Here is a 26,874-nt window from a genome sequence, read left to right as displayed (position 1 = left end):
ACATGCTGACTATGCCTGGCTATTCCACACACACCTACGTAGAACATCGAACAGTACAGCCTAGGAACATGCTCAATAGCCCACATTGTCTGTGTCAACTGCTGAGCTTCTACTGCAGACAGCCTTGGTGACATCTGCCAGCCTTTCTCCTGCCTCAGATCACCAGTTCTGAACCTCATCCTCACCCCTGTTACTTCTATATAGATTCCATATTCCATGTACTGCTGATGCAGCTGGCTTTTAAGCAACACTTTATTTTAAGATTCCCACATAGTTTTTGGATCCTCTGTATTCTAGCCCCTCCACATCTCCTTCACCTCCTCCAGCACTAAATCTCTCCCAGACATTCCTGTTCCTCATGCTGGATCACATGTTTAATGGCTGAACTCTGTGCTTTAGAACACAGAATATGGAACATAGATCTATGGATCATTACAGCACAGTACAGGCCATTTGACCCACAACGTTGTGCCAACTTTTTAACCTATTCTAAGATCAATCTAACCTAGCTTCCTACTTAGCTCTCCATTTTTCTGTCATCCATGTGCCCATATAAAAGATTCTTAAATGCCCCTAATGTATCTGCCTCTACCACCATCCCTGGCAGAGTGTTCCATGTAGCCACCATTCTCTGTGTGAAAAAACTTACCTCTGACATCTCTCTATGCTTTCCTACAATCACCTTAAAATGATGCCCCTTTGGATTAGCCATTTCTGCCCTGGGAAAAACATGTCTGGCTATCCGCTTGATTTATGCCTCTTATCTTCTTATGCACCTCATCCTCATTTGCTCCTAAGAGAAAAGCCTTAGTTCTCTCAACCTATTTTCATAAGACATGCTCTCTAATCCAAGCAGCATTTTGGTAAATCTCCTCTACATCCTCTCCAAAACTTTCGCATCCAGCTCTTGAACTCAGTCCCCTGACTACTGAAGGTCAACACATGATCCACCTTCTTAACTTCCCTATAAACTTGTGTGTCAATATTGAGGCATCTGTGGAAGTGGGCTCCAAGTTTTCTCTGGTTTCTACCTCAACCTCTCTTTCAGGGTTTCATTTTAGAGGTGATACAGTAGCATATTGGTTGGTGCAAGTGCTTTAGAGCTGCAGCTGTAAGATCAGGGTTGGATTCCCATTGCCATTTGTAAAGAGTCTTTACATTCTCCCCTGTTGGTGCTCCAGTTTCCTCCCACATTCCCAACACGTATGTACGTATAGTTAGATTTAGGATTAGTGAGTTTTGAGCACTGAAACATGGTAACTCTTGCGGGCTGCTCTGCACAATTGTCTTTGATTTGATTTGACGCAAATGACGCATTTCTCTGCCTGGTTCAATATAGATGTGACAAATAAAGCTAATCTTTAATCTTTCCTTTAAACTGACCAATCTATCCAAGCTTTTCCATAGATTTGTGAAGTGCCCTGTGTTAAAGGCACTTTAAATAAATAAATAAATAAATATGGCTGATGTTCTGTATTATTTAAATTAGTTTCCTCCCTGTACAATACAATTATTGTACCTTCAGGGTCCAATTTCCAAAATCCTCTCTGAGCAATGCTACAATTTGTTGAACAGCTCTTGGCAATGAATATCGATATCCTAACTCAGAATTTATTGTATTTCCCTCTGTCTGTAGAGCAGAGAGTTCTGAACAATTTGCATTAGGTTTTCACTAATCTTAGACAATAAGCATTTAATAAATCTTTTGCATCCTACATGGAGGGAATTTCGACCTGCCAGCTAGTTGGAGAGATGCTGCCCCCTGCTGGGAGCTCTTTGGGGAAAGGCTGCAACCTGTACTTTTTTCCTGTACTGCAATTTCCAGTACACAAGAATAAAGCAGAATGGAGTAATTGTTACTCCAGCGCAGTACATTGTGGATAAGGGACCTTTGGCCCAATGAGTCCATGCCAAATTTACTGCTCACCTAGCTGGTCACCATTTCCGAAATTCAGATCATTTCCCTCCAGTCTCTTTCCCTCCATGTACCTACCCAATTACTTGTTAAATTTTACTATTGCACCTGCTTCAACCACTTCCTGTGGCAGCTCGTTCCTTCCACTCACCACCCCATGTGAAAAGATTCCTCCTGAGATCCCTTTTAAATCTTCCCCTCTCACCCTAAATCTATGTCCCCTAGTTTTGGACTCCCCTACCCTGGGGAAGTACTTCTATAAGATTGGCCCTCATTCCCAACCCTCTTCACATCTCACTACTGTTTGAAACCAGTGTCCCCTGATGTAGAGTCATAGTCAGAGAGTCAGAGAGCACAGAAACAGGTCTTTCAGTGCCAGACTCTTATTCTGCCTCGTCCCATCGACCTGCACCAGTGCCATACCCCTCCATACCCCTCCCATCCATGTACTCATCTGCTGGCAGCTCATTCCACTCTCTCACACCCTCTAAGTGAAGGAGTTCTTCCTCAGGTTCCGCTTAAATATTTCACCTTTCACCCTTAACCTATGAACTCTTGTTCCAGTCTCACCCAAACCTGCTTGCATTTACTCTATTTATACCCCTCATTATTTTGCAAACCTCTGTCCAATCTCCCTTTATTCTATGCTCCAGGTAATAAAGTCCTAACCTGTTCAATCTTTCACTATAGCTCAGATCCTCAAGCCCTGACAACATCCCTGTGAATGTTCTCGGTACTCTATCTAATTGATCTCTCTCCCGTAGGCTGATGATCGGAACTGCACACAATACTCCAAATTAGGCCTTATCAATGTCTTATACAACTTCAACAGAACATCTGATCTCCTGTATTCATTTTCTCAGTACTTTGATTTATGAAGGCTAATGCACCAAAGTTTTCTTTATGACCCTACCTATACCTGTGACACCACTTTCAAGGAATTATAGATCTGAATTCCCAGATCCCTCTGTTCTACCGCTCTTCCCATTTGCTGTGTAAGTCCAACCCTAGTTTGTCCTCCCAAAATGCGACACCTCACAGTTGTCTGCGTTAAATTCCATCTGCACTTTCCAGCTGGTCTAGGTCCTGCTGAGACCTTTGACAGCCTTCCTCGCTGCTCAAGGAGGCAGGCTATCAGAGCTTGCAATGTGATCTAGACTAGCTGAAAAAGCTTGATGACACCTGTAAATTTCTTGTTCCAGTTTACCACATTATCAACTGGAACTTTGCTATAGGTGACAAACAACACCGGCCCCATCTCCGATCCCTGTGGCACACCACTAGTCACAGACCTCCAGTCAGAGAGACAACCAGCTACAGCCAGTCTATGGCTTCTCCCACAAAGCTGGCGTCGAATCCCATTTTCTACCTCATTCTTTGCAAATGGTGGAAATACGCTGCTCTCACTCCCCTCTTCATCACCACAGCCCACCCTTAAGCTTTTCTCCTTTAGATCTGTTACCTAACAGGAATGGAGGAAGACCAGGTTTATCAGCAGAGCCAGTCATTTAAGAAACAGGAAACCAGAGCATCTGGAGGAAACTCATGCAGTCACAGGGAGAACGTACAAACTCCTTTCAGACAGCAGTGTGAAATGAAGGCCAATCTAACAGCTGGTGCACTGTAAAGTGAGGCACTAACTGCTATGGGAAGGGAAAGTTGTTGTCTAAGTTACTACCTGAAGGGGAGGTGTTGCCCAGGTCTCTGTCTGATAGGGAAAGTTGCCTAAGCCTCTGCCTGATGGGGAAGGTGTTGCCCAGGCCTCTGCCTGATGGGGAAGGTTGCCCAGGCCTCTGCCTGATGGGGAAAGTTGCCCAGGCCTCTGCCTGATGGGGAAGATGTTGTCCAGGCCTCTGCCTGATGGGGAAAGTTGCCTAGGCCTCTGCTTGACATGGAAGGTGTTGTCCAGGCCTCTGCCTCATGGGGAAAGTTGCCTAGACCTCTGCCTGATGGGGAAAGTTGCCTAGGCCTCTGCCTGATGGGGAAGGTGTTGCCCAGGCCTCTCCCTGATGAGGAAGGTGTTGCCCAGGCCTCTGCCTGATGGGGAAGGTGTTGCCCAGGCCTCTCCCTGATGAGGAAGGTGTTGCCCAGGCCTCTGCCTGATGGGGCAAGTGTTGCCCAGGCCTCTGCCTGACGGGGAAGATGTTGTCCAGGCCTCTGCCTGTTGGGGAAGTGCACTATCACTTTCCTCTCCATCTTTTTCAGGTGGCCAACTTACTTCGCCTGTTCCAGATCCCTCAGATCAGCTATGCTTCCACCAGTGCCAAGTTGAGTGACAAGACTCGGTATGACTACTTTGCCCGGACCGTACCTCCTGATTTCTACCAGGCCAAAGCCATGTCTGACATCCTGCGCTTCTTTAACTGGACCTATGTCTCCACGGTGGCATCCGAGGGTGACTATGGCGAGACTGGCATTGAGGCCTTTGAGCAGGAGGCTCGCTTTCGCAACATCTGCATTGCCACCTCCGAGAAGGTTGGCCGGTCGATGAACCAGAAGTCATACAACGGTGTCATCAAGGCCCTGATGCAAAAGCCCAACGCCAAGGTTGTGGTCCTATTCACCAAGAGTGAGGACGCTCGGGAACTGCTGGCTGCCGCCCACAGGCTTAATGTGTCCTACCTGTGGGTGGCTAGTGACGGCTGGGGAGCACTGGAAAATGTGGTCCGAGGAAATGAGGAGGCCGCCAAGGGAGCCATCACCATCGAGCTGGCAGCTTACCCCATCAAGGAGTTTGCAACCTATTTCGTCAACCTCACCCCATACAATAACAGCCGGAATTCCTGGTTTTGGGAGTTCTGGGAACAGAAGTTCCACTGCAGCTTACGGACACTGGCTTGCGGGAGGAACTCTCTGAAGAAGGCAAAGTTTGAGCAGGAGTCGAAGATCATGTTCGTGCTGAACGCGGTGTATGCCATGGCTCATGCCTTGCACAACATGCAGAGGGCCCTCTGCCCCAACACCACCAGCATCTGCGAGAAGATGAGGCCCATGAACGGGAAGAAGTTCTACAAGGATTATATCATCAAAGTCCAGTTTGATGGTAAATGAATCAGTGAACATAGAACGTAGAACATTACAGCATAATACAGGCCCTTCAGCCTACGATGTTGTGCTGACCTAGTCTAAGATCAATCTAAACCTTCCCTCCTATTTAGGCTTCTATCTTCCTATCATCCATGTGCCTATCCAAGAATTTATTAAATGTCCCTAATATATCTGGCTCTAGCACCTCTCCTGACAGTGTGTTCCACACACCCACCACTTTGTGAAAAAATATACCTCTACCCTTCCCTCCCCTATACTTTCCCCAATCACCTTAAAATTATGCCCCTTCATATTAGCCATTTCTGCCTTGGGCAAAAGACTCTGCCTGTTCCCTCAGTCTATGCATCTTATCATTTTATACGCCTCTATAAAGTTACCTTTCATCCTCCTTCGCTCCAAAGAGAAAAGCCCTAGCTCATGCAGCCTGTCTTCGTAAGACATGGTCTCCAATCTAGGCAGCATCTTGACATCCTGGTAGGAGCCACAGAAACGTTAGTTAGATAGAAATACAGCAGGGAATAGCCCTTCCAGCCCTTCAAGTCAGACTGCCCAGCAACCCCCGATTTAACCCGAGCTTAACAGGACAACTTACGATGATCAATTAACCTACTAACCAGTAAATCTTTGAGCTGTGGGAAGAAACTGGAGAGCACGAAGAAAACACACACATTCCACAGGGAGGACGTACAGACTCCTTACGGATGACGATGGAACTGAACTTTGAACTCCCACGCCCAAAGCTGTAATAGCTTCGCACTAACGGCGACGTCCTACCGTAGTGGTTAGAGTGACACTATTACAGCTCAGAGTGAAATTCAGAGTTCAATTCCAGCATCCTCTGTGAGAATGTTTACACTTTCTTCCAGTGTGCATGTGGGTTTCCTCCAGGTGCTTCAGTTTCCTCCCACAGTCCAAAGATATTCCAGTCAGTAGGTTAATTGGTCACTGTAAATTGCCCTGTGATTAGGCTGGGGTAAAAGGTGGGTTGCTGGATGATGTGGCTAATTGGGTCAGAAGGGTCTGTATCTCTAAAACAAAATCCCTTCTACACTCTCCAAAGCTTCCACATCCTATAGTGAGGTGACCAGAACTGAACACAATAATCCAAGATATTCCACATAGCTCAACTCTATTTTATCCCCCTTAGTACCATCCCTACCCACCTACATCCACAACACTTCACATACTCTTAACCTCCTCAACAACTTTCAATTTCCTGGCCCTGATGACCTCAGTTTCACCATGGATGTCCAGTCCCTATACACTTCTATCCTCCATCTCAAAGCTCTCCACTTCTTTTTCAACAAAAGATCCTACCAGTTCCCCTCCACCACCATCCTCCTCCGCCTGGCAGAACTGGTCCTCACCCTCAATAATTTCTCCTTCAGATCTTCCCACTTTCTCCAGACAAAAGGAGTAGCCATAGGCATCTGCATGGGATGCAGCCACTGTATGCCTGCGGTTTCGTTGGCTGCGTGGAACAGTCCAGGTCCCAAGCCTTCCATGGGTATGCTCCCCAACTCCTCCTCCGCTACATTGGTGACTGCATTGGTGCTGTTCATGCACCCACGCTGATCTCGTCAATTTCATCAACTTTGCCTCCAACTTCCACCCTGCCCTTAAAATCACTTGGTACATTTCTGACACCTTTTCTTGATCTGTCTGTCTCCATTTCTGGAGACAAATTATCTACCGACATCTTTTATAAACCTACCCATTCCCATGGCTATCTTGACTATACGCCTTCCTACCCTGTCTCCTGTAAAAATGCTTTTCCCTTCTCTGAGTCTGTTCGGCTCTGCCTCATTTGTTCCCAGGATGAGGCTTTCCTTTCCAGGACATCAGACAAGTTTTCCTTTTTCAAAGTATGGGGTTTCCCTTCCTCCACTGACACTGCCCTCACCAAAACTTCTCCGTATCCCGGACATTTGCGCTTACCCCATCTTCCCACTACTGTAACAGGGACAGAGTTCCTCTTGTCCTCAACTACCACCCCATGGTCCTTCACATTCAACACATCAGTCTCCACAACTTCCACGATTCAACTGGATCCCACCACCAAATACACCTTTACCTCCCCCCCCCACTTGCTGCTATCGCGTCCGCTGCTCCTGATGTGGGCTCCTCTACATCAGTGAAACCTGGTGTAAATTGGGGCACCGCTTTGTTGAGCACCTGCGGTCCAACAGAAAATGGAATTTCCCAGTGGCAAACCATTTTAATTCCTAATCCCATTCACAATCCGACATGTCAAACCATGGCCTCCTCTTCTGCCACGATCAGAGTGGAAAAGTAATATCTCATATTCCGTCTGGGTAGCCTCTAACCTGATGACATAAACATCAATTTCCCATTCCAGTAAAAAAAGTTTCTTTCCCTCCCCCTTCCCACTTCTTCCATTCCCGACTCTAGCCTCTTACCTCCTCTCCTCACCTCGTCCTGCACCCCTCCTTCTTCTCTTTCTCCCACTGTCCTCTCTCCTCTCCTATCAGATTCCTCCTTCTCCAGCCCTTTACCTTTCCAATCCTAATGACAGGTCGTGGACTGAGAGGTCCACTGTTTATTCACTTCCATCGATGCTGCCTGACCTGCTGAGTTCCTCCAGCATCTTGTAGTGTTGCTTTGCATTTCCTGCATCTGCAGAATCCTTTGAGTTTGCAATATTCCAAGTGTGGTCTAAGCAGAGCCTTATAGAGATGCAACATTACCTTGTGGGAATGAAAAGAGCCCAAGTTTGTGCAGCCCCTGTCACATTCTGTTTCAAAGTGTGGCCAGGGTGATAACAGAGGAAACACAGCAGGATCCCACAGAGTCTGGAGCTGAATGACCACTCTGTCTTAGTGATGTTGCTTAATAAATACTGGTTTAGTGTTGTACTTGTACCAAGATACAGTGAATGGCTTTTGCTTGCTTGTGATCCAGACAGATAATTCCAAACATGAGTACATCACAGCAGTATAACATAAAACAAAACAGAATTATAGTATAGCAGAGAGTCTAATAAAGTGGATGGGCCATGACAGGGCACACTGAGAAATCAAGCATTCTCCTTTGCCGTATGATAGATCCATTGCAGAATCTCATAACAGCAGGACCCACGTCCTTGATCCCAGTATTGTGTGTTCTCAAGACTTTGTACCTCTTCCCAATGGAAGGGGGCAGAAGAGCAAATGACCGCAGTGGGAGTGGTCTTTGACTGCTTTCCTGAGGCAGCACGAAGTGTAGGTGAAAAAGGGGAGTAGGGATTGGGCTGTGTTTACAACTCAGTCTTGGGAAGCGCATTTGCCATATCGAGTTGTGGTGCATCTGAATAGGAGGTCTTCTGCGCAGCATCTCTAAAGATTGGTGAGGGTCAAAGCCAAATTTCGTTAGCCTTCTGAGGAAGTAGAGGAACTTGTGCACTTTCTTGGCTATAGCCATTGGAGAGGACCCGCATTCTCTCTGGCAATAGGGGCATAGGGTCTTCACCACACTCCAGAGGGAGGTGGGTCGTCCTGTGTTGGCTCATTTTAAAGACAGTAACTTGTCAATGCAGCACTCACACAGTGTAACGCATTTCCCTCAATATCAACAGCCTCTGCCTCTCCGACTAGCTGAACTACAAGGTCTCAGTGACAAGTTAAAACTGAGTCCTTCACAATGGCTGATAAAGCCAAAGAAGGAAAAGTCAAGCAGAGGTAGCTGGCAGCTCTCCTTGTTCACAAAACTCCCACTGGGATGAGGTTCACTCTGAGATGCCCAGACCTTTGTTGAGTATGTTAATGCCATGGCTTAGGGAATGCCAATTTGCTTCCTTAACCCAGGTCTCCGGAGTCCTTGCCTTGTCGATGAGATCTTCTGCAAAATATGCCCCATTTACACTCAAGTAGTTTACCAGTCCATCATCTGGCCTCACCCAGGAAGTGAATCCCACTTGGGAGAGGGTTTACTGGCTGGAAAAGTAACACAGGATGAAGAGGGCAACAATCAAAGTCAACTCAGATCAGCTGCATTTAGGCTTTAAAAGCAGGTTGTCAAGCAAATGAGGGAGAGTGACTCCCGCTGGGAGCGATGTAATGGATGTAGGGATTCTATCAGCCAGAATCCAAGCCACCCTTTGAATAGAGAAGTGGGCCTTTTGGCCCACTCGTCTGTGCTGACCACGATGCTTAATTAAACCAGGTCTCTTCTGCCTGCACATGACCCATGTCCTGTGGGGTGCCACAGTACGTAGTGGTCAGCGCATCACTTTACAGTGCCAGCAATCATCAGTCAGGTTTCAATCCCCACCGCTGTCTGTACGTTTGTATGTTCTCCCCATGACTGCGTGGGTTTCCTCCGTTTCCTTCCACACTCCAAAGATGTACGGTTAGGGTTAGTGAGTTGTGGGCATGCTATTTTGATGCCAGAAGTGTAAGACTTTGGGCTGCGGGTTGCTCAGCACAACCCTTGCTGATCTGAGCTGTTAGAAGCAACATATTTCACTGTATGTTTCAATATACATGTGATAAATAAAGCTCATCTCAATCTCATTCTCCATTCCCAACATACTCTGCCATAAACATCCTGTTATCTCCTTCCACCAGTGACCCTGGCAGTCCGTTCCAGGCACCTAAAATCTTGTTTCGCACATCTCCTTTCAACTCCTCCCCCCAACATACGCACCTTAAGATTCTGTCTTTGCCTCTCAAAATCTGAAAAGCTTCCATCAAGTCTCCCCTCAGTGCTTCTGCTCCAGAGAAAAGAACTCAAGTTGGTGTAATCTCACACCCTCTAATCACGGCGGCGCCCTGGAGAATCTCTTCTGCACCCTCTCCAAAGCCTCAACATCCTTCCTGTAAAGGGGTGACACGACTAGCACACAAAGCGAACTGAAGCAGCAAATGTTTCTCCTGATCTGATCTAGTCTCCCCACCAGTCTACTTTATCTAAGATGCCCTCTTCTCTGTTCCCACAGCTCCATTCAGACCCCACGACACCCACAGTGAAATCCGATTCGACGCGTATGGAGACGGAATTGGCCGCTACAACATCTTCAATTTCCAGAACAGAGGCGGGCGGTACACCTACCAGAAGGTTGGCTACTGGGACGAAGGCTTGACACTGAACACCGGCCTGATCCCCTGGGCAAATGCGTCCATTCCAACCTCCCAATGCAGCGACCCCTGCGCCAAGAACGAAGCGAAGAGCATGCAGCCAGGTGATGTCTGCTGCTGGCTGTGCATTGCCTGCCACCCCTATGAGTACCTCTACGATGAGTTCACGTGTGTGGACTGCGGGCCCGGTCGCTGGCCCACCGAGGACCTCAGTGCCTGCTATGACCTTCCCGAGGAGTACATCAAATGGGAGGATGCCTGGGCCATTGGCCCCCTCACCATCTCCTGCCTGGGCTTCGCTTGTACCATTGCGGTCTTCGTGATCTTCATCAAAAACAACGACACACCTGTGGTGAAGGCGTCGGGCCGGGAGCTCTGTTACATCCTCCTCTTTGGGGTCCTCATGTGCTACAGCATGACACTGGTCTTCATCGCCAAGCCCTCGACGGCCGTCTGCACCCTGCGTCGCTTGGGGCTCGGATCCTCCTTTGCGGTCTGCTACTCGGCTCTGCTAACCAAGACCAACCGCATTGCAAGGATCTTCAATGGTGTAAAGGACGGGACGCAGAGGCCGCGCTGTATCAATCCCAGCTCACAGGTGGCCATCTGCCTGGGCCTCATCTCCTGCCAGCTGGTTGTGGTTACTGTCTGGCTGCTGCTGGAAGTACCTGGTACCAGGAAGGAGACCACACCTGACAAGAGGGATGTTGTAACCCTCAAGTGCAACACCAAGGAGTCCAGCATGCTGACCTCCCTGACCTACACTGTCATCCTCATCGTGCTCTGCACCGTGTACGCATTCAAAACCAGGAAGTGTCCTGAGAACTTCAACGAGGCCAAGTTCATCGGGTTCACCATGTACACCACCTGCATCATCTGGCTGGCCTTCCTGCCAATCTTCTATGTCACCTCCAGTGACTACAGGGTAAGTCGGGCACTCACAGAACACAGTACACAGAGGATAGAGCACGGAACATCAAACACTGCATCACAGAACATCAAACTCAACAGCACAGAACATCAAACACTATGGCTCAAAACATAAAACACTACAGCACAGAACATCAAACCCAACAGCAGAGAACATCAAACACTATAGCACAGACATCAAACACTGCAGCACAGAACATCCCACACTACAGCACGGAATGTCAAACACTACAGCACAGAACGTCAAACACTACAGCACAGAACATCACACTCAACAGCAAAGAACATCCAACACTACAGCACAAACATCCAACACTACAGCACAGAACGTCAAACACTACAGCACAGAACATCACACTCAACAGCAAAGAACATCCAACACTACAGCACAAACATCCAACACTACAGCACAGAACATCAAACGCTACAGCACAGAATGTCAAACACTACAGCACAGACATCAAACATTACAGCATAAAATATCGAACATTATAGCACAGAACATCAAAGACAAGAGCACGGAGCATCAAACACTAGAGCAGAAAACTTTGAACGTTATAGCACTGAAGCACCTTCAATTACTCCAAAAGACTGAGGTTTGGTAAAATACTGAAAGGCTTTTATTCGCTGTACAATACGACCTCCACAGTGAGTGTCTGCCCCCGGACTGAGGGGGAGGGGCAAGGCGAACACCTTTATACAGGACTCTGTGGGAGGAGCCACAAGGGCAGTCAGCAAAGGGGTGTGTCCAGACAGGTAACCGAGTTACTACATGTATACATGGTTTACCACAAGCACAGAACAGCAAACACTACAGCACAGAATATCAAACACTGCAACAGAGAACATCAAACAATACAGCACAAAACATCAAACTCTTCAGCACAGAACATCAAACACTGCAGCTCAAAGCATCAAACACTACAGCACAGAACGTAGAATACTACAGCACAGAACATCAAACTCAACAACACAGAACATCAAACAATACAGCACAGGACATCGAACACTACAGCACAGAACGTAGAACACTACGGCACAGAACATCAAACTCAACAGCACAAAACATCAAACACTACAGTACAGGTTATAAGACCATAAGACATAGGAGCAGAATTAGGACATTTGGCCCATTAAGTCTGCTGCGCCATTCAATCACGGCTGATCCTTTATTTCTCCTTCTCAACCCCAGTTCCTGGCCTTCTCCCCATAGCCTTTGATACCATGTCCTATCAAGAACCTATCAATCGCTGCCTTAAATACACACAACAACCTGGCCTTCACAGCTGCATATAGCAAAAAATTCCAGAAATTCACCACTTCTGGCTAAAGAAATTTCTCCCCATCTCTGCTTTGAATGGACGCATCTCTATCCTGAGGCTGTATCCTCTCGTCCTAGACTCTCCCAGCCTGGGAAGCATCCTTTCCACATTTACTCTGCCTAGTCCTCTCAACATTCGAAAGGTTTCAATGATATCCTCCTTCATCCTTCTAAAGTCCAACAAATCTGGATGATGGGGTGGTAAATTGGATAAGTAAGTATGCAGATGATACTAAGATAGGTGGAATTGTGGATAATGAAGTAGGTTTTCAAAGCTTGCAGAGAGATTTAGACCAGTTAGAAGAGTGGGCTGAAAGATGGCAGATGGAGTTTAATGCTGATAAATGTGAGGTGCTACATTTTGGTAGGACTAATCAAAATAGGACATACATGGTAAATGGTAGGGCATTGAAGAATGCAGTAGAACAGAGGGATCTAGGAATAATGGTGCATAGTTCCCTGAAGGTGGAATCTCATGTGGATAGGGTGGCGAAGAAAGCTTTTGGTATGCCGGCCTTTATTAATCAGAGCATTGAGTATAGGAGTTGGGATGTAATGTTGAAATTGCACAAGGTATTGGTGAGGCCAAATTTGGAGTATTGTGTACAGTTTTGGTCACCGAATTATAGGAAAGATGTCAACAAAATTGAGAGAGTACAGAGAAGATTTACTCGAATGTTACCTGGGTTTCATCACCTAAGTTACAGAGAAAGGTTGAACAAGTTGGGTTTTTATTCTTTGGAACATAGAAGGTTGAAAGGGGACTTGATAGAGGTATTTAAAATTATGAGGGGGATAGATAGAGTTGATGTGGATGGGCTTTTTCCATTGAAAGTGGGGGAGATTCAAACAAGAGGACATGAGTGGAGAATTAAAGGGCAAAAGTTTAGGGGTAACATGAGGGGGAACTTCTTTACTCAGAGAGTGGTAGCTGTTTGGAACGAGCTTCCAGCAGAAGTGGTTGAGGCAGGTTCGATGTTGTCGTTTAAAGTTAAATTGGGTAGCTATATGGACAGGAAAGGAAATGGAGGGTTATGGGCTGAGTGCAGGTCGGTGGGACTAGGTGAGAGTAAGAGTTCAGCATGGACTAGAAGGGCTGAGATAGCCTGTTTCCGTACTGTAATTGTTATATGGTTATATGGGTAAATACAGACCCAGAGCCATCAAATGTTCCTCGTATGATAACCCTTTCGTTCCTGGAATCATCCTTGTGAACCTCTTCTGGACCCTCTCCAATGCCAGCACATCTTTTCTAAGATGCGGAGCCCAAAACTGTTTACAATACTCAAGGTGAGGCCTCACCAATGCCTTATAAAGCCTTAGCATCACATCCTTGCTCTTGTATTCTAGACCTCTTGAAATGAATGCTAACATTGTATTTACCTTCCTCACCACTGACTCTACCTGCAAGTTAACCTTTAGGGTGTTCTGCACAAGGACTCCCAAGTCCCTTTGCATCTCAGATTTTTGGATTTTCTCCCTATTTAGAAAATAGTCCACACATTTATTTCTACTACCAAAGTGTATGACCATGCATTTTCCAACATTATATTTCATATGCCACTTTCATGCCCATTCTCCTAATCTGTCTAAGTCCTTCTGCATCCTACCTGTTTCCTCAATACTACATGCCCCTCCACCAATCTTCATATCAATTGCAAACTTGGCAACAAAGCCATCTATTCCATCATCTAAATCATTGATATACAGCATAAAAAGAAGTGGTCCCAACACTGACCCCTGTGGAACACCACTAGTCACTGACAGCCAATCAGACTAGGATCCTTTTATTCCCATTCACTGCCTTCTTCCAATTGGCCAATGTTTAACCATTTTAGTAACTTTCCTATAATACCACAGGTTCATGTGTTGCACTTTGTCAAGGGCCTTCTGGAAGTCGAAATATACAACATCAACTGCATCCTCTTTATCTGTCCTACTTGTAATCTCCTCAAAGAATTCCAACAGGTTCATCAGGCAGGATTTTCCCTTAAGGAAACCATGCTGACCTTGTCCTATCTTGCCCTGTGTCACCAAGTACTCCAACACCTCGTTCTTAACAATATTCTCTAACATCTTTCCAACCAGGCTAACTGGTCTATAATTTCCTTTCTGCTGCCTTACTCCTTTCTTAAAGAGTGGAGTGACATTTGAAATGTTCCAGTCCTCTGGCACCATGCCAGAGTCCAATGATTTTTGAAAGATCATTTCTAATGCTGCCACAGTCTCTAACAATACCCCTTTCAGAACCCTAGGGTGCAGTTCATCGAACACTGCAGCACAGAACATCAAACACTATGGAACAAAACATCGGAGATTGCAGCAGAGAACATCAAACACTACATCACAGAACATCAATCACTAAAGCAGGGAACATCAAACTCTCCAGCAAAGAACATTGAACACTACAGCGCAGAACATCAAACACTACAGCACAGAACATTGAACACCACAGACAGACATCAAACACCACAGCACAGAGCTCATCCTATGGCAAAGAATGGTGTTCTGACATTTTATCCTTTCTATATCTTTTCTATAATGACTTGACTAGAACTGAATTCAATACTCCTCATGTGGTCTAACCAGGGTTCTACAGAGGCACAACAGTAGCTCATGGTTCTTGATATCAATTTCCTGACTAATGAAGGAAATCATACCAGTGCCTTCTTAACAACTCTGTCAACTTATGCAGCACCTTAGAGTTATCTATGGATGTTGACTCTAATAGCTCCGTTCCACCACATTGCTTACAATCTGGCAACTAACCCTGTATTCTATCTTCAAGTGTGGCCTTCTAAATTGAATCACTTCACACTTTTCTGGTTGAACTCTATCTGCCACTTCTCACCCCAGCTCTGCATCCTGTCAATGTCCCATTGTAACCAATGTCAACCTTCTTCACTCTCCGCAACTCCACCAGCCTCTGTGTCATCTGCAAACTTACTAACTCACCCTTCTAGTTCCTTATGCAAGTCATTCATAAAGTTCACAAAGGCCAGGGGTCACAGAACAGATCACTGAGAAACACAGCTGGCCACCATCCTCCAGGCAGAATACTCAGTCTACAACTATCCTCTGTCTTCGATGGGCAAACCAATTCTGAATCCACACAGTCAAGTTTTCCTGGATCAGAATCCTCCTGAATGACCCTATCATGGAGAACTTAATCGATGCCTTACAAGCTCTCTTTTTAACCAGGACAGCATTCAAAGTCAAGCTGGCCCACGCGCCATTACTGGTCATAACTCTCTTGGGAAAGGTGTACTGAGTCACCAATTCTCCTGTTGGGACATAGAGATGTGCAGAATCTTGAGGGGAAGGCACAGGTTTGGGCAAGAGCTTGAGGAGAAGGGGGGAAAGATCAAAAGGGAACTGAGGACAACTTCATCATGCCGAGGGCACTCTGTGTATGGAATCAGCTGCCAGACAAAGTGATTGAGCCAGGTACAACAACAACATTCATCACACTTTTTTTTGGGCACATGGATACGAAAAGCTTAAAGGGTTATGGGCCAGTTGTGGGCATATAGGACTAGCAGACATCTGTGGACAACTTGTTTAGCTCTATGTGGGATAATAAGGAGCCGCAATGGGCCACACTCATAATTCCCAAGATCTGGCTCTGGGATTCAGCTTTAGTGAGGCAATATACTACGCTTTGTAGAACGCCTCTGCTCCATATTTCAAAAGCAGAACTTCCTGATTCCCAATCCCATTCTGACATAGCCTCCTTTTGTGCCATGATGAAGACACTTACAGCGAGGAGGAACAACACCTTATATTCCATCTGGGTAGCCATCCAAACAGATGGCATGAATATCGATTTCTCCTACCGGTAAAAAAAATTCCCTCCCCCTCCCCTCTTCTTCTATTCCCCAATCTGGCCTTTTACTTCTACTCACTTGCCTATCACTTTCCCCTGTGTCTCCTCCTACTTCCCTCTCTCCTATGGTCTGGTCTCCTATCAGAATCCTTCTTCTCTGGCCCCTTTACCTTTCCCACCCCCCCGCCTGAGGGATGAGTCTCTGACAATATTTAAGGAGTATCAAGACAAGCACTCGAATCACTAAGACATGGAAGACTACAGACTGAATGCTTGAACAGGATTTGTACAGATGGGTACTTCAAGAGTGCCGATCCATACTATACTATAATTTATGAACAGGATGGGCTGAGAGGCCTTTCTCTGTGCTGTTTAGCTCCATGACCCGATCTTCCCAATGTATCACTACCCTTTGTCACCACCTCTTCCCTTCTCTTCTCCCCAGAATGACTCCTCTTCCCTTCCCTCCTCCCCAGAATGGGTTCTTTTCTCTTCCCTCCTCCCCAGAATGACTCCTCTTCCCTTCCTCCTCCTCAGAATGGGTTCTTTTCTCTTCCCTCCTTCCCAGAATGGGTCCTCTTCCCTTCCTCCTCCTCAGAATGGGTTCTTTTCTCTTCCCTCCCTCCTCCCCAGAATGACTCCTCTTCCCTTCCTCCTCCTCAGAATGGGTTCTTTTCTCTTCCCTCCTTCCCAGAATGGGTCCTCTTCCCTTCCTCCTCCTCAGAATGGGTTCTTTTCTCTTCTCTCCCTCCTCCCCAGAATGACTCCTCTTCCCTTCCTCCTCCTCAGAATGGGTTCTTTTCTCTTCCCTCCTTCCCAGAATGGGTCCTCCTGACTTTAACTTATGATGCTCAGCAGTTGAGGCCAGTTCATTGGCTATTATTAAGAGGGAGTTAGATATGTCCCTTGTGGCTACGGGGGTCAGGGGGTATGGAGGGAAGGCTGGGGCGGGGTTCTGAGTTGGATGATCAGCCATGATCGTAATAAATGGCGGTGCAGGCTCGAAGGGCCGAATGGCCTACTCCTGCACCTATTTTCTATGTTTCTATGTTTCTATATTCCATTCAAAGCCACTGACTAAAAAGCATGGACAAGTATGCAATTTTTCATTGCTGTAAACAGGTAAATGTGGAATGAGAAAACTCCTTTGTGCTTGACAGTAATATCCATGCTCTTATTCACCATCCTCTACCGTCCTTTTATCGTGGTGGCCTTCTAACACGGGCAGCCCACTGGTAAACACTGCCATGAGCCCAGAACATAGACAGACCCTTTGCCCCACGATGTTGTGTCGACCTTTCAATCTATTCTAAAATCAGTCTAACTTTTCCCTCTTACGTAGCCCTTCTAGAATTTCACTAGGCAGAATTCACCCAGACTGTTAAGGGTTAAGTTCGCTGTGTATGTCACGCGTTGCATTGAATGTTATTACATTTGGGGGGGGGGGTTCTGATATATATACGTCACCATATGGGAGGACAAATAAAGTGTATGTTAGAAGTAGTTACACTCCTGTTGATTTTTATCGATACTCCTACATTGGTAACGCTGACGCTCCTCCGGAATATTCTAGAGTGATTTCACTTGTTTTACAATCATGACTGTAAATGCAATTGCTTTCAAGCTCCCTGAATTCTGGCAGGAGCATGCTGTTGTTTGGCTTGCTCAGGCAAAGGCCAGTTTGCGGTGCAGGGAATCTCACAAGACAACATGAAAAATGTTGTCACATCATCAGATAGCTCTACGGCGACCAGGGTGATGAGCGTCGTACAGTAAACCCCCCCTCCCCCCCCCCCCCCAGAAGTCGGCAGATACAGTACTCTTAAGCAAATCCTTCTAGAGACTTTCGAACTTTCCGAGTCTGAGCACTCCTGTCAGCTCCTCTCACTACCCGGCTTAGGCGACTCCAAGCCGACGGAGTTGATGGACCACATGTTATCCCTCCTAGGAGGACATCAGCCGTGTTTCATCTTCAGAGAGCTTTTCCTGCAGCAACTACCAGGCAAAGTGCAGTTGGCTGTAGCTGGCTGTCCCCTCAAAGACTCCTGGCCTGTAGCGAGAGAGGCTGGCAGTGTGTTTTCTGTCACCAAGCGGGCCTGTGCGACCCTGTGGCGGGACGATTTCTCCGCCTCACCGTTACCTGAACATGAGACAATCGGCACAGCTCAACGACGGTTTCCTACCCTGTGTTTCTACCACCCAAGGTTTGGGCTGAGAGCTAAGAAGTGCTGCCCACCCTGCGGGTTCAAGGAGTCAGGAAACTGAAACCGGCTGGCACCCATTAGCTGCTATGGGCGTTGGCAGGTCAGGCAGTTTGTTGTTTGTTACAGACTTTGTGTCTGGGTGCCATTTCCTCTGTGACACGGGTGCCCAGGTGAGTGCCTGCTCATGTCTAAATTAGACATATGAAGTGGGGAATATAGACCGTATCTCGAGACTTCCAACAACAGCTCCATCTGGACTTTTGGTAAGTGCGAGATGGCGCTGTACTTCGGCGGGCAGAAGTTCTGCTAGGATTTTGTGTTGGCTTCGTTGTCTACATCCCTGCTGGGGCCGACTTTCTCTGCACCAAATCCTTCTCATTGAGGTCCAGAACAGACGCCTTGTCAACGCGGAGACTTCCTACTCCCTCTCCAGCACACCGAGTTCCAGCGGCACTGCAAAGTTGTCCAGTGTCCTTTCCACCTCCGACGATCTCCTCCGCCTCCACACTGAGATCACGGACCTGACCAAGCCCACCTTCTCCTCCTCAACCGCTAAACACGTATCCTCACCACCGGCCCGCACGTTCATATCCGCGCTAGGCGCCTCGACCTGGAGAAGCTAGCCATCGCCAAGGCTGAATCTGATTGCCTGGGCATCATCAGGCGGTCCAGCAGTCTATGGGCTTCCCCTCCCCACATTGTGCAAAAACCGGTTGTGGGGGGTGGGGACAGGTGGCGTCCATGTGACGATTACCGCTGCCTCAACAACACTACACCCCCTGACCGATACCCAATCCCACTGGTCCAGGATTTCTCTGCCCGCCTGGCAGGGAAAGTTATTTTCCCAAAGGTGGACCTCGTTTGTGGTCATCACCAGCTCCCTGTCTACCCAAGTGACGTTCCTAAAACCACTGTTATTACACTGTTTGGTTTGTTTGAGTTCCTTTGAATGCCATTCGGGCTGAAGAACGCAGCCCAGACCTTTCAGCGCCTCATGGACAGTGTTCTCAGGGATTTGCCATTCCTGTTTGCTTACCTAGGTGACATTTTGGTAGCCAGCTCTTTTAGGGACGAACAGCTCTTACACTTGAGAACCCTCTTCAAACACCTTAGTCAGCATGGTCTTAACATCAACCCGGTGAAGTGCCAGGTTGGACTGTCTGTGACTGATTTCCTTGGACGCCGTGTCAGTGCAGTGGGGGCAGTTCCTCACTGGCTAAGTTTGAAGCCGTTAAGAGCTTCCCTCGGCCAGTCACCATTAATGCCCTGCAGGAGTTTTGGGGCCTGATGAACTTTTATCACTGTTTTGTCCCCAAAGCGGCTCAGCTCATTCTCCCCCTCTACCAGGCCCTTAAGGGAAAGGTGGCCAAGCACGTCGTGGACTGGACGGAGGAAAGGTCCAAGGCATTCTAGGACACTAAGCAGGCATTATCTAATGCAATGCTACTAGCGCGCCCTCTCCCCAATGCGCAGACCATTCTCATCACGGACACGTCAGACTGTGCGATCAGCACAGTGCATGAGCAGTAGGTCAACGGCGTTTGGCAGCCTCTTGCCTGTTTTAGCCGTCAGCTTCGCCCCTGCTTGACTGTGAGCTTCTCGGCTTGTACTTGGCTGTGTGGTATGTTCCTTTTCTCCTAGAGGGCGGTCCTTTCACGGCTTTTGTGGATCATAAGCCCCTAACGTTCACCATGGCTAATGTCTCTGAACCTTGGTCTGTTCGACAGCAGCGCCATCTTTCTTTTATTTCAGAGTGCACCACGGACGTCCAGCATGTCGTGGGGAAGCGTAACCTGGTGGCTGACTGCCTTCACTGGTGCTGTCCATTTGGGCGCGGACTACGCTCCAGTGGCGGCAGACCAGGTTTCGGACCTGAGCGTGCAGACGCAGGGTTGACGTTGGTGGATGTTACTTTTGGTGACAGCGGAGTTTCATTACTGTGTGATTTGTCAACGGGACAACACACACCGGCTGCGCCAGCGAGCTGGCCGCAGCGCGTTTTCGATGCAGCCCACGAGTTTTCTCACCTGGGCTGGAGGGTATCTTGTGGGGCACAGACTTAAGAAGGACATCGGGGACTAGGCTGGTGCTTGTTCGGCGTGTCAACGCACGAAGGTGCATCAACACACCAAGGCTCCTTTGGTTCCTTTCCCTGTCCCCGACTGAATGTGGATTTGGTTGGCCCGTTGCCCCCATCCCTCACCTCACCCCACCTCCTTACTATCGTTGATCGGATCACACGTTAGCTGAGACAGTGCTACTGTCATCCATTTCAGCCGCGGAAGTGCGCAAACATTCGTTGGCTCATGAATCGCTCGGTTCAGTGTCCCGTCAGACTGAGGAATGCAGTTCACGAGCTTTGGTGTGTGGTTGCCCGTGATCTCGGGGTCAAACTGCACCGGACCACGGCTTATCTCCCTCAGGCCAACAGTCTGTGTGAGCGGTTTCACCGTGCGATGAATGCCTCAGTGACGGTTGTGGGTGGACAGGCTGCCATGGATGATGTTGGGCCTGGGGACGGACCCTAAGGTCCTCTTCTGCGGAGCACATCTCTGGGCAACCCCTGCGGGTGCCGGGAGAGTTCCTCTCAACATCCATGGTCCCATGTCCCCTGCGGCTGCCTTAATGCAGCCCATTCCGCGTGTTGGGAGCGGGGGATAAATTTTTTACACTCGACTTTGGAGGTATCCTGGACGGTTGGTCTCAAGTCTGCCCGTTTGGACCTGGACTCCCCAGTGGAAGTGGCACATCCCCCACAGAGACGCTGGCGTCCCACCTCCAGACCTTCTGACATTGACTGCTCTTCCTCCCCAGCACCTGTCCGTGAAGGGGGGCATTTGTAGAGACTTCTTAATTTCATTAGACAGAATTCACCCAGACTGTTAAGGGTTAACTTTGCTCTGTATGTTACATGTTACGTTGTATGTTATTACATTTTGGGGGCAGGGTTTTTCTTGTATTTATATATGACATCGCCATTTGTTTGCTGTTGGAATAAAGTGTATGTCAGAAGTAACTACACTCGTGTCAATTTTTGCTGACACTCCTACACCCACCATTTTGCTATCATCTATGTGCCTATCTAAGGATGCCCCTAATATATCTGCCTGTACCATAACCACCACTCTCTGTGTGAAAACCCTACCTCTGCATCCCCCCCCATACATTCTTCTAATCACCATAAAATTAATGCCCCTCATATTAGTCATTTCTGCCCTAGTGAAAAGTCTCTGGCTATCCACACTTATCATCTTGTACACCTTGATCAAGTCACCTCTCACTCTCCTTCACTCCAGAGAGAAAAGCCTGAACTTGCTCAGCCTATCTTCATAAAACATGCTCTCTAATCTAGTCAGCATCCTGGTAAATCTGCACAGCCTGTCTAAAGCTCCCACCTCCTTCCTGGAGCTGAACACAATGTTCCAAGTGTGGTTTAACCAGAGTTTTATAGATCTGCATCATTACCTCCTGTCTTTCGAACTCCGTTTCTCAACTAATGAAGGCCAATACACCATAGTCTTCTTAACAACTCTATCAACTTGCACAGCAACTTTGAGGGAGCTTTGCACATGGACCCCAATTTAACTACCATTTTAAAATCAACCTGCATTTCTCTGATTATCAGAGATTGCTTTTCTTTGATCTCATTCTTTTATGATCATTGAATGTTTTCGCTCAAAATGCTGTAAACAGCAGGTCAGGCAGCAGCCGTAGAAAGAGAAGCTGAGCTAATGGAGGGACAAGAGGAAAGTCCGTATACTGGATCTTGTTTCCAAACATAAACCATCCCTCAGATAGATACTTTATGATCCCAAAGGAAATTACAGTGTCACAGCAGCATTACAAATGCACAGATATACAAATATTAAATGAGAAGTAAGAAAGAATAAAAAATAAGTTACCTCAAACAGTCTAACAGGAGGATGTTGCCTGACCTTTTGAGGTCTTCCAGTAGTTTATTTTTGATCTGACTTGCTGGTTGTTTCCAGCAGCTTCTGTTTTTATTTCAGGTTTCTGGCATCTGCAGCATTTGATTTTCAGTAGGGTTTGCTGGCAGACTAACTGTTAGTCTTTAATGTAACAAACCAGCAACACTTGCTTTACATTCTCTTGCATCACATGCTGCTTGGTCTCTGTGTTTCTGACTTCAGGGTAAAAGAAGTAAAATAACTCAGATCTGTCTTTTTTAACTTGTACTTGCATGGGGCATCATTGGCAATGCTGGTGTTCCTCGACCATCCTCAGCTGCCTTGGGAACATGCTGAAGGCCCAGGCACACAGGACAAGGAGAAGGTTAAACAATAACCACTGCCGGTTTATGCTAAATGCCTTTCACATCCATAGGCACATAATGATCTATTAAGAGTGGGCACTGATGCATTATGGTAATGCTGTAGTCTATTTGACAGACCTGTGGGATCCTGATAATTTTACTATCAAATGTTCTTTGAAAGTCAAGAATGTGGCACAAAACTTAATCCTTATGGCCATTTTATTAAATGTTATAAGAGCAAATGACCAAGAGAAAGCTGAGATGAGAAAGAAAAGCCAAAAGTTCAAAGGAAATGTATGTCAAATATGTCACTATATACAACCCTGAGATTCATTTTCTTGTGAGCATACGCAATGAATCCATAATAGAATAATAACTATAATGGAATTAGTGAAACACATACTAACTTCGCTGTTCAACCAGTGTGCAAATGACAACAAACTCTGCAAATACAAAAACAAACAAACAAACAAATAAATAAATGTCAAGAGCATGAGATGAAGGGTCTTTAAAAGTGCGGCAGTGAAGTTATCCCCTTTGGCTCAAGAGCATGATGGTTGAGGGGTAATAACTGTTCCTGAACCTGAGACTCCTGTACCTTCTTCTTGATGGCAGCAGCGAGCAGAAAGCATGTTTTGGGTAGTGGTGATGATGGATGCTGCTTTCCTACAACAAAGTTTTGTGCAGATGTGCTCATTGGTTGGGAGGGCTTTACCCGTGATGGACTGAGCTATATCCATCAAAGTTGCTGGTGAACGCAGCAGGCCAGGCAGCATCTCTAGGAAGAGGTCTCAGCCTGAAACGTTGACTGTACCTCTTCCTAGAGATGCTGCCTGGCCTGCTGTGTTCACCAGCAACTTTGATGTGTGTTGCTTGAATTTCCAGCATCTGTAGAATTCCTCGTGTGAGCTATATCCACTACTTTTTGTAGGCTTTTCCATTTAAGGGCATTGGTGTTTCCAAATCAGGCTGTGATAAACCCAGTCACTATACTCCACTACACATCTGTAGAAGATTGTCAAAGTTTTAGATGTCATGCCAAATCTTCGCAAACTCCTAAGGAAGGAGAGGTGCTGCTGTGCTTTCATCATAATTGTACTTAAATGCCGGGCCCAGGACAGATTCTCTGAAATAATAACACAGAGGATCTGAAAGTTACTAACCCTCTTCACATCCAATTCTCCAATGAGGACTGGTTTCCTCCCCCAGGAATCAATAATCAGCTTCTGGGTCTAAAGGTTGTTGATATGGCACCACTCAGCCAAATTTTCAATCTCCCTCCTATATGCTGCTTTGTCACTACATACAATAGTGGTGTCCTCAGCAAACTTGAATATAGCATTGAAGCTGTGCTTAGCCACATAGTCATAAGTGTAAAGCGAGTAGAACAGGGGGCTAAGCACACAGCCTTGTGGTGCACCTGTGCTGATGGAGATGGCGGAGATGTTGCCGATCGGAACTGACTGGGGTCTGCAAATGAGGAAACTGAGGATCCAATTGCACAAGGAGGTACTGAGGCCATCGGGGGCTGTAAGAGGTCGTGATGGTTTGATGGTCAAAGTGAGCATGGAAGGCATTGAGCTCATCTGGAAGCAAAGCCCTGCTGTTGCCTATGTCACTTGATTTTAATTTATAAGAGGCTATAATGTGCAATTCCTGCCACAACTGTTGAGTATCCTTCACTGATTCAAGCTTAGTATGGAATTGCCACTTCACCAGTGAGGTGGCTTTCTGGAGATTGTTCCTGCACATCTTGTAACATTTTTGGTCACCAGATTTGAATGCCTTTGATCTGGCTCTCAGCAGATAGTGGATCTCATGGTTCATCCAGGGTTTCTGATTGGGGAAGACTCTAAATGATTTTGTGGGGACACATTCATCTACAACTGTTTTAATAAAGTCAGTGTCAACCATGGTGTATTCATTCAGATCCACAGATGAATGCTTGAACATGGCCCAGTCCACTGACTCAAAGCAATCCCGAAACGGCTCTTCTGCCCCTGTGACTACCTCTTTGTTGTCCTAATCTCTGGAGCTTTGCTCTTTAGCCTCTGCCTGTACGCAGGTAGGAGAAGGGCAGCCATGGGATCAGATTCATGTATTCAGACTAGAGATAATGAAATTCCAGTGATAACGATTAACTTATAAAATCATCAGATTCAAGTATCGTGATATCTGCTACTGAAAACTATGGAGTTTCTGGATAAATACGGAAGCAACTGTAATGGAATTACTGGAAATTTCACTGGACATGTATAAAGATGATTATATAAAGTATAAACAAGCACAGGAAAGATAAAGGACAAAAATAACAATTCTACACCCCAATCCAACAAACCCCAGATTCAAGTACACAGCAAATTAAATAAAAGACTGCTTAAATGAGGTGGTGGGGGTTAGTTGGGAGAAAAACACTGAGAACAGTTGGTGTACCTTTCAGAAAATCTTCACTGCCCATCCATGCAACCAAGGCTAGAGATTGGGTCTGTCCTGTGATCATATGGGTCAACTGTGGAGGGAGGTTCTGCCTGACCTGCTGAGTTCCTCCAACAGTTTCTGTTTTACTCATGTCTCGTGCAGTCAGTAGGTGGCTTTGAAAAGGGACAGATGCTTTTAACAGTCTGACGCTGTCTCCTCTCTCCTCACAGGTCCAGACCACCACCATGTGCATCTCTGTCAGTCTGAGTGGCTCCGTTGTGTTAGGCTGCCTGTTTGCTCCCAAGATCCATATTATCCTCTTCCAGCCCCAGAAAAACGTGGTCACTCACCGGGTGGCAACCAGTCGTTTCAGCGTGACTGGCCCAGGAACCATCCACTCCCATGGTGAGTAATCTGCTCTCTGATGTGCCGCCACCACGGAGTTTGGCCATGTACTCAGACTCCACACTAATTAATGGCAGCTTAAAGCCCTCACATGGAGTCAGAGAGTATCAGAGCATGGAAACAGGCCCTTTGGCAAAATGCCCATGCTCACCAAGACAACCAGCTAACCAGCTATTTGCCTGTGTTTGGCCCATAGCCTTTTACCCTTTCCCATCTATGTACCTGTGCAAATATCATTTAAATGTTGTCATTGTACCTGTGTCTCCTTCCTTCTGGCAGCCCTTACCATAGACGCACCATTTCTTTATGAAGAAATGACGTTCCAGGTCCTTTTTAAATCTTTCTCCTAAAACTGAAGCCCTCCCAGATTTGATTTGCTCTCTGTGGAAAAAAAGACAGTACATGTTTTCCCTCTCTATGGCCCTCATGAGATGATCCCTCAGTCCCTGTGCTCCAAGGAGTAAAGTTGTAGCCTGCCTGATCTCTCCTGATAATTCAGGCCAAAGATCCCTGGCAACATTCTCATAACAGGGTGATACAATAATCTAGGGTCAGCCTCACCAATGTCTTGTACAACCACAACGTAACATCTCAACTGCTATAGTCAATGCCCAGAATGAAGAAGGCTATTATGTTAAATATCTTCTTCACCTCCCTGTCGACCTCTAACAGTACTGGAACCTCATACCCATACTCCTTGTCCCTCTGTTTTGTAGCACCCCCTGTGGCCCTTCCCTTTACTGTGAAACTCTTGCCCTGGTTTGATTTCCCAAATGCAATACCTCACACTTATTCAAATTGAAAGCCATTTGCCATTTGTTGCCCGACTTACTAAACTGTTCAAAATCCCCCTGTAATTAGAAGCATAGAAACATAGAAAACCTACAGCACAATACAGGCCCTTTGGCCCACAAAGTTGTGCCGACCATGTCCCTACCTTAGAAATTACTAGGATTATCCATAGCCTCTATTTTTCTAAGCTCCCTGTACCAATCCATAAGTCTCTTAACAGATTCTATCATATCCGCCTCCAACACTGTTGCCAGCAGCCCATTCCACACACGCAGCACTTTCTGTGTAAAAAAAACTTATCCCTGACATCTCCTCTGTACCTACTCCCTACAGGAGGGAAGAAAGGACAGCGGTAGTGATAGGAGATTCTATAGTCAGGGGGGCAGATAGGAGATTTTGAGGGGGAGATCGGGAGTCTCGGATGGTATGTTGCTTCCCTGGTGCCGGGGTCCGGGACATCTCAGATCAGGTGCAGGATATTCTCGAGAGGGAGGGCAAGAATCCAGATGTTGTGGTCCATGTAAGGACCAATGACGTGGGTAGGAAGAGTGAGGGGGTCCTGCGTAGTGAGTTCAGGGAGTTAGGTGCGAAGCTGAAGGTCAGGACCTCCAGGGTAACAATCTCAGGACTGCTACCTGTGCCACGTGCGAGTGAGGCGAGGAACAGA

At 46.8% G+C, this 26,874-nt stretch overlaps 1 protein-coding gene across 1 annotated transcript in view; it reads left to right on the top strand.

The window, feature by feature from the left end:
- The window catches only part of LOC140210878 (metabotropic glutamate receptor 3-like), a 44,892-nt gene that overhangs the window by 8,713 nt on the left and 9,305 nt on the right, over window positions 1-26,874 (top strand). Inside the window, exons 2-4 of the mRNA XM_072280137.1 lie at window positions 4,121-4,958; window positions 9,900-10,963; window positions 25,241-25,415. Coding sequence (XP_072136238.1) covers window positions 4,121-4,958; window positions 9,900-10,963; window positions 25,241-25,415 — 2,077 coding nt within the window. The remainder of the gene's footprint in view (window positions 1-4,120; window positions 4,959-9,899; window positions 10,964-25,240; window positions 25,416-26,874) is intronic.

The sequence above is a fragment of the Mobula birostris genome, chromosome 16, assembly GCF_030028105.1.
Source record: "Mobula birostris isolate sMobBir1 chromosome 16, sMobBir1.hap1, whole genome shotgun sequence".
Taxonomy (NCBI): domain Eukaryota; kingdom Metazoa; phylum Chordata; class Chondrichthyes; order Myliobatiformes; family Myliobatidae; genus Mobula; species Mobula birostris.
The sequence above is the reverse complement of the archived record's forward strand: the minus strand, read 5'-3'. Positions and strand labels throughout refer to the sequence as shown.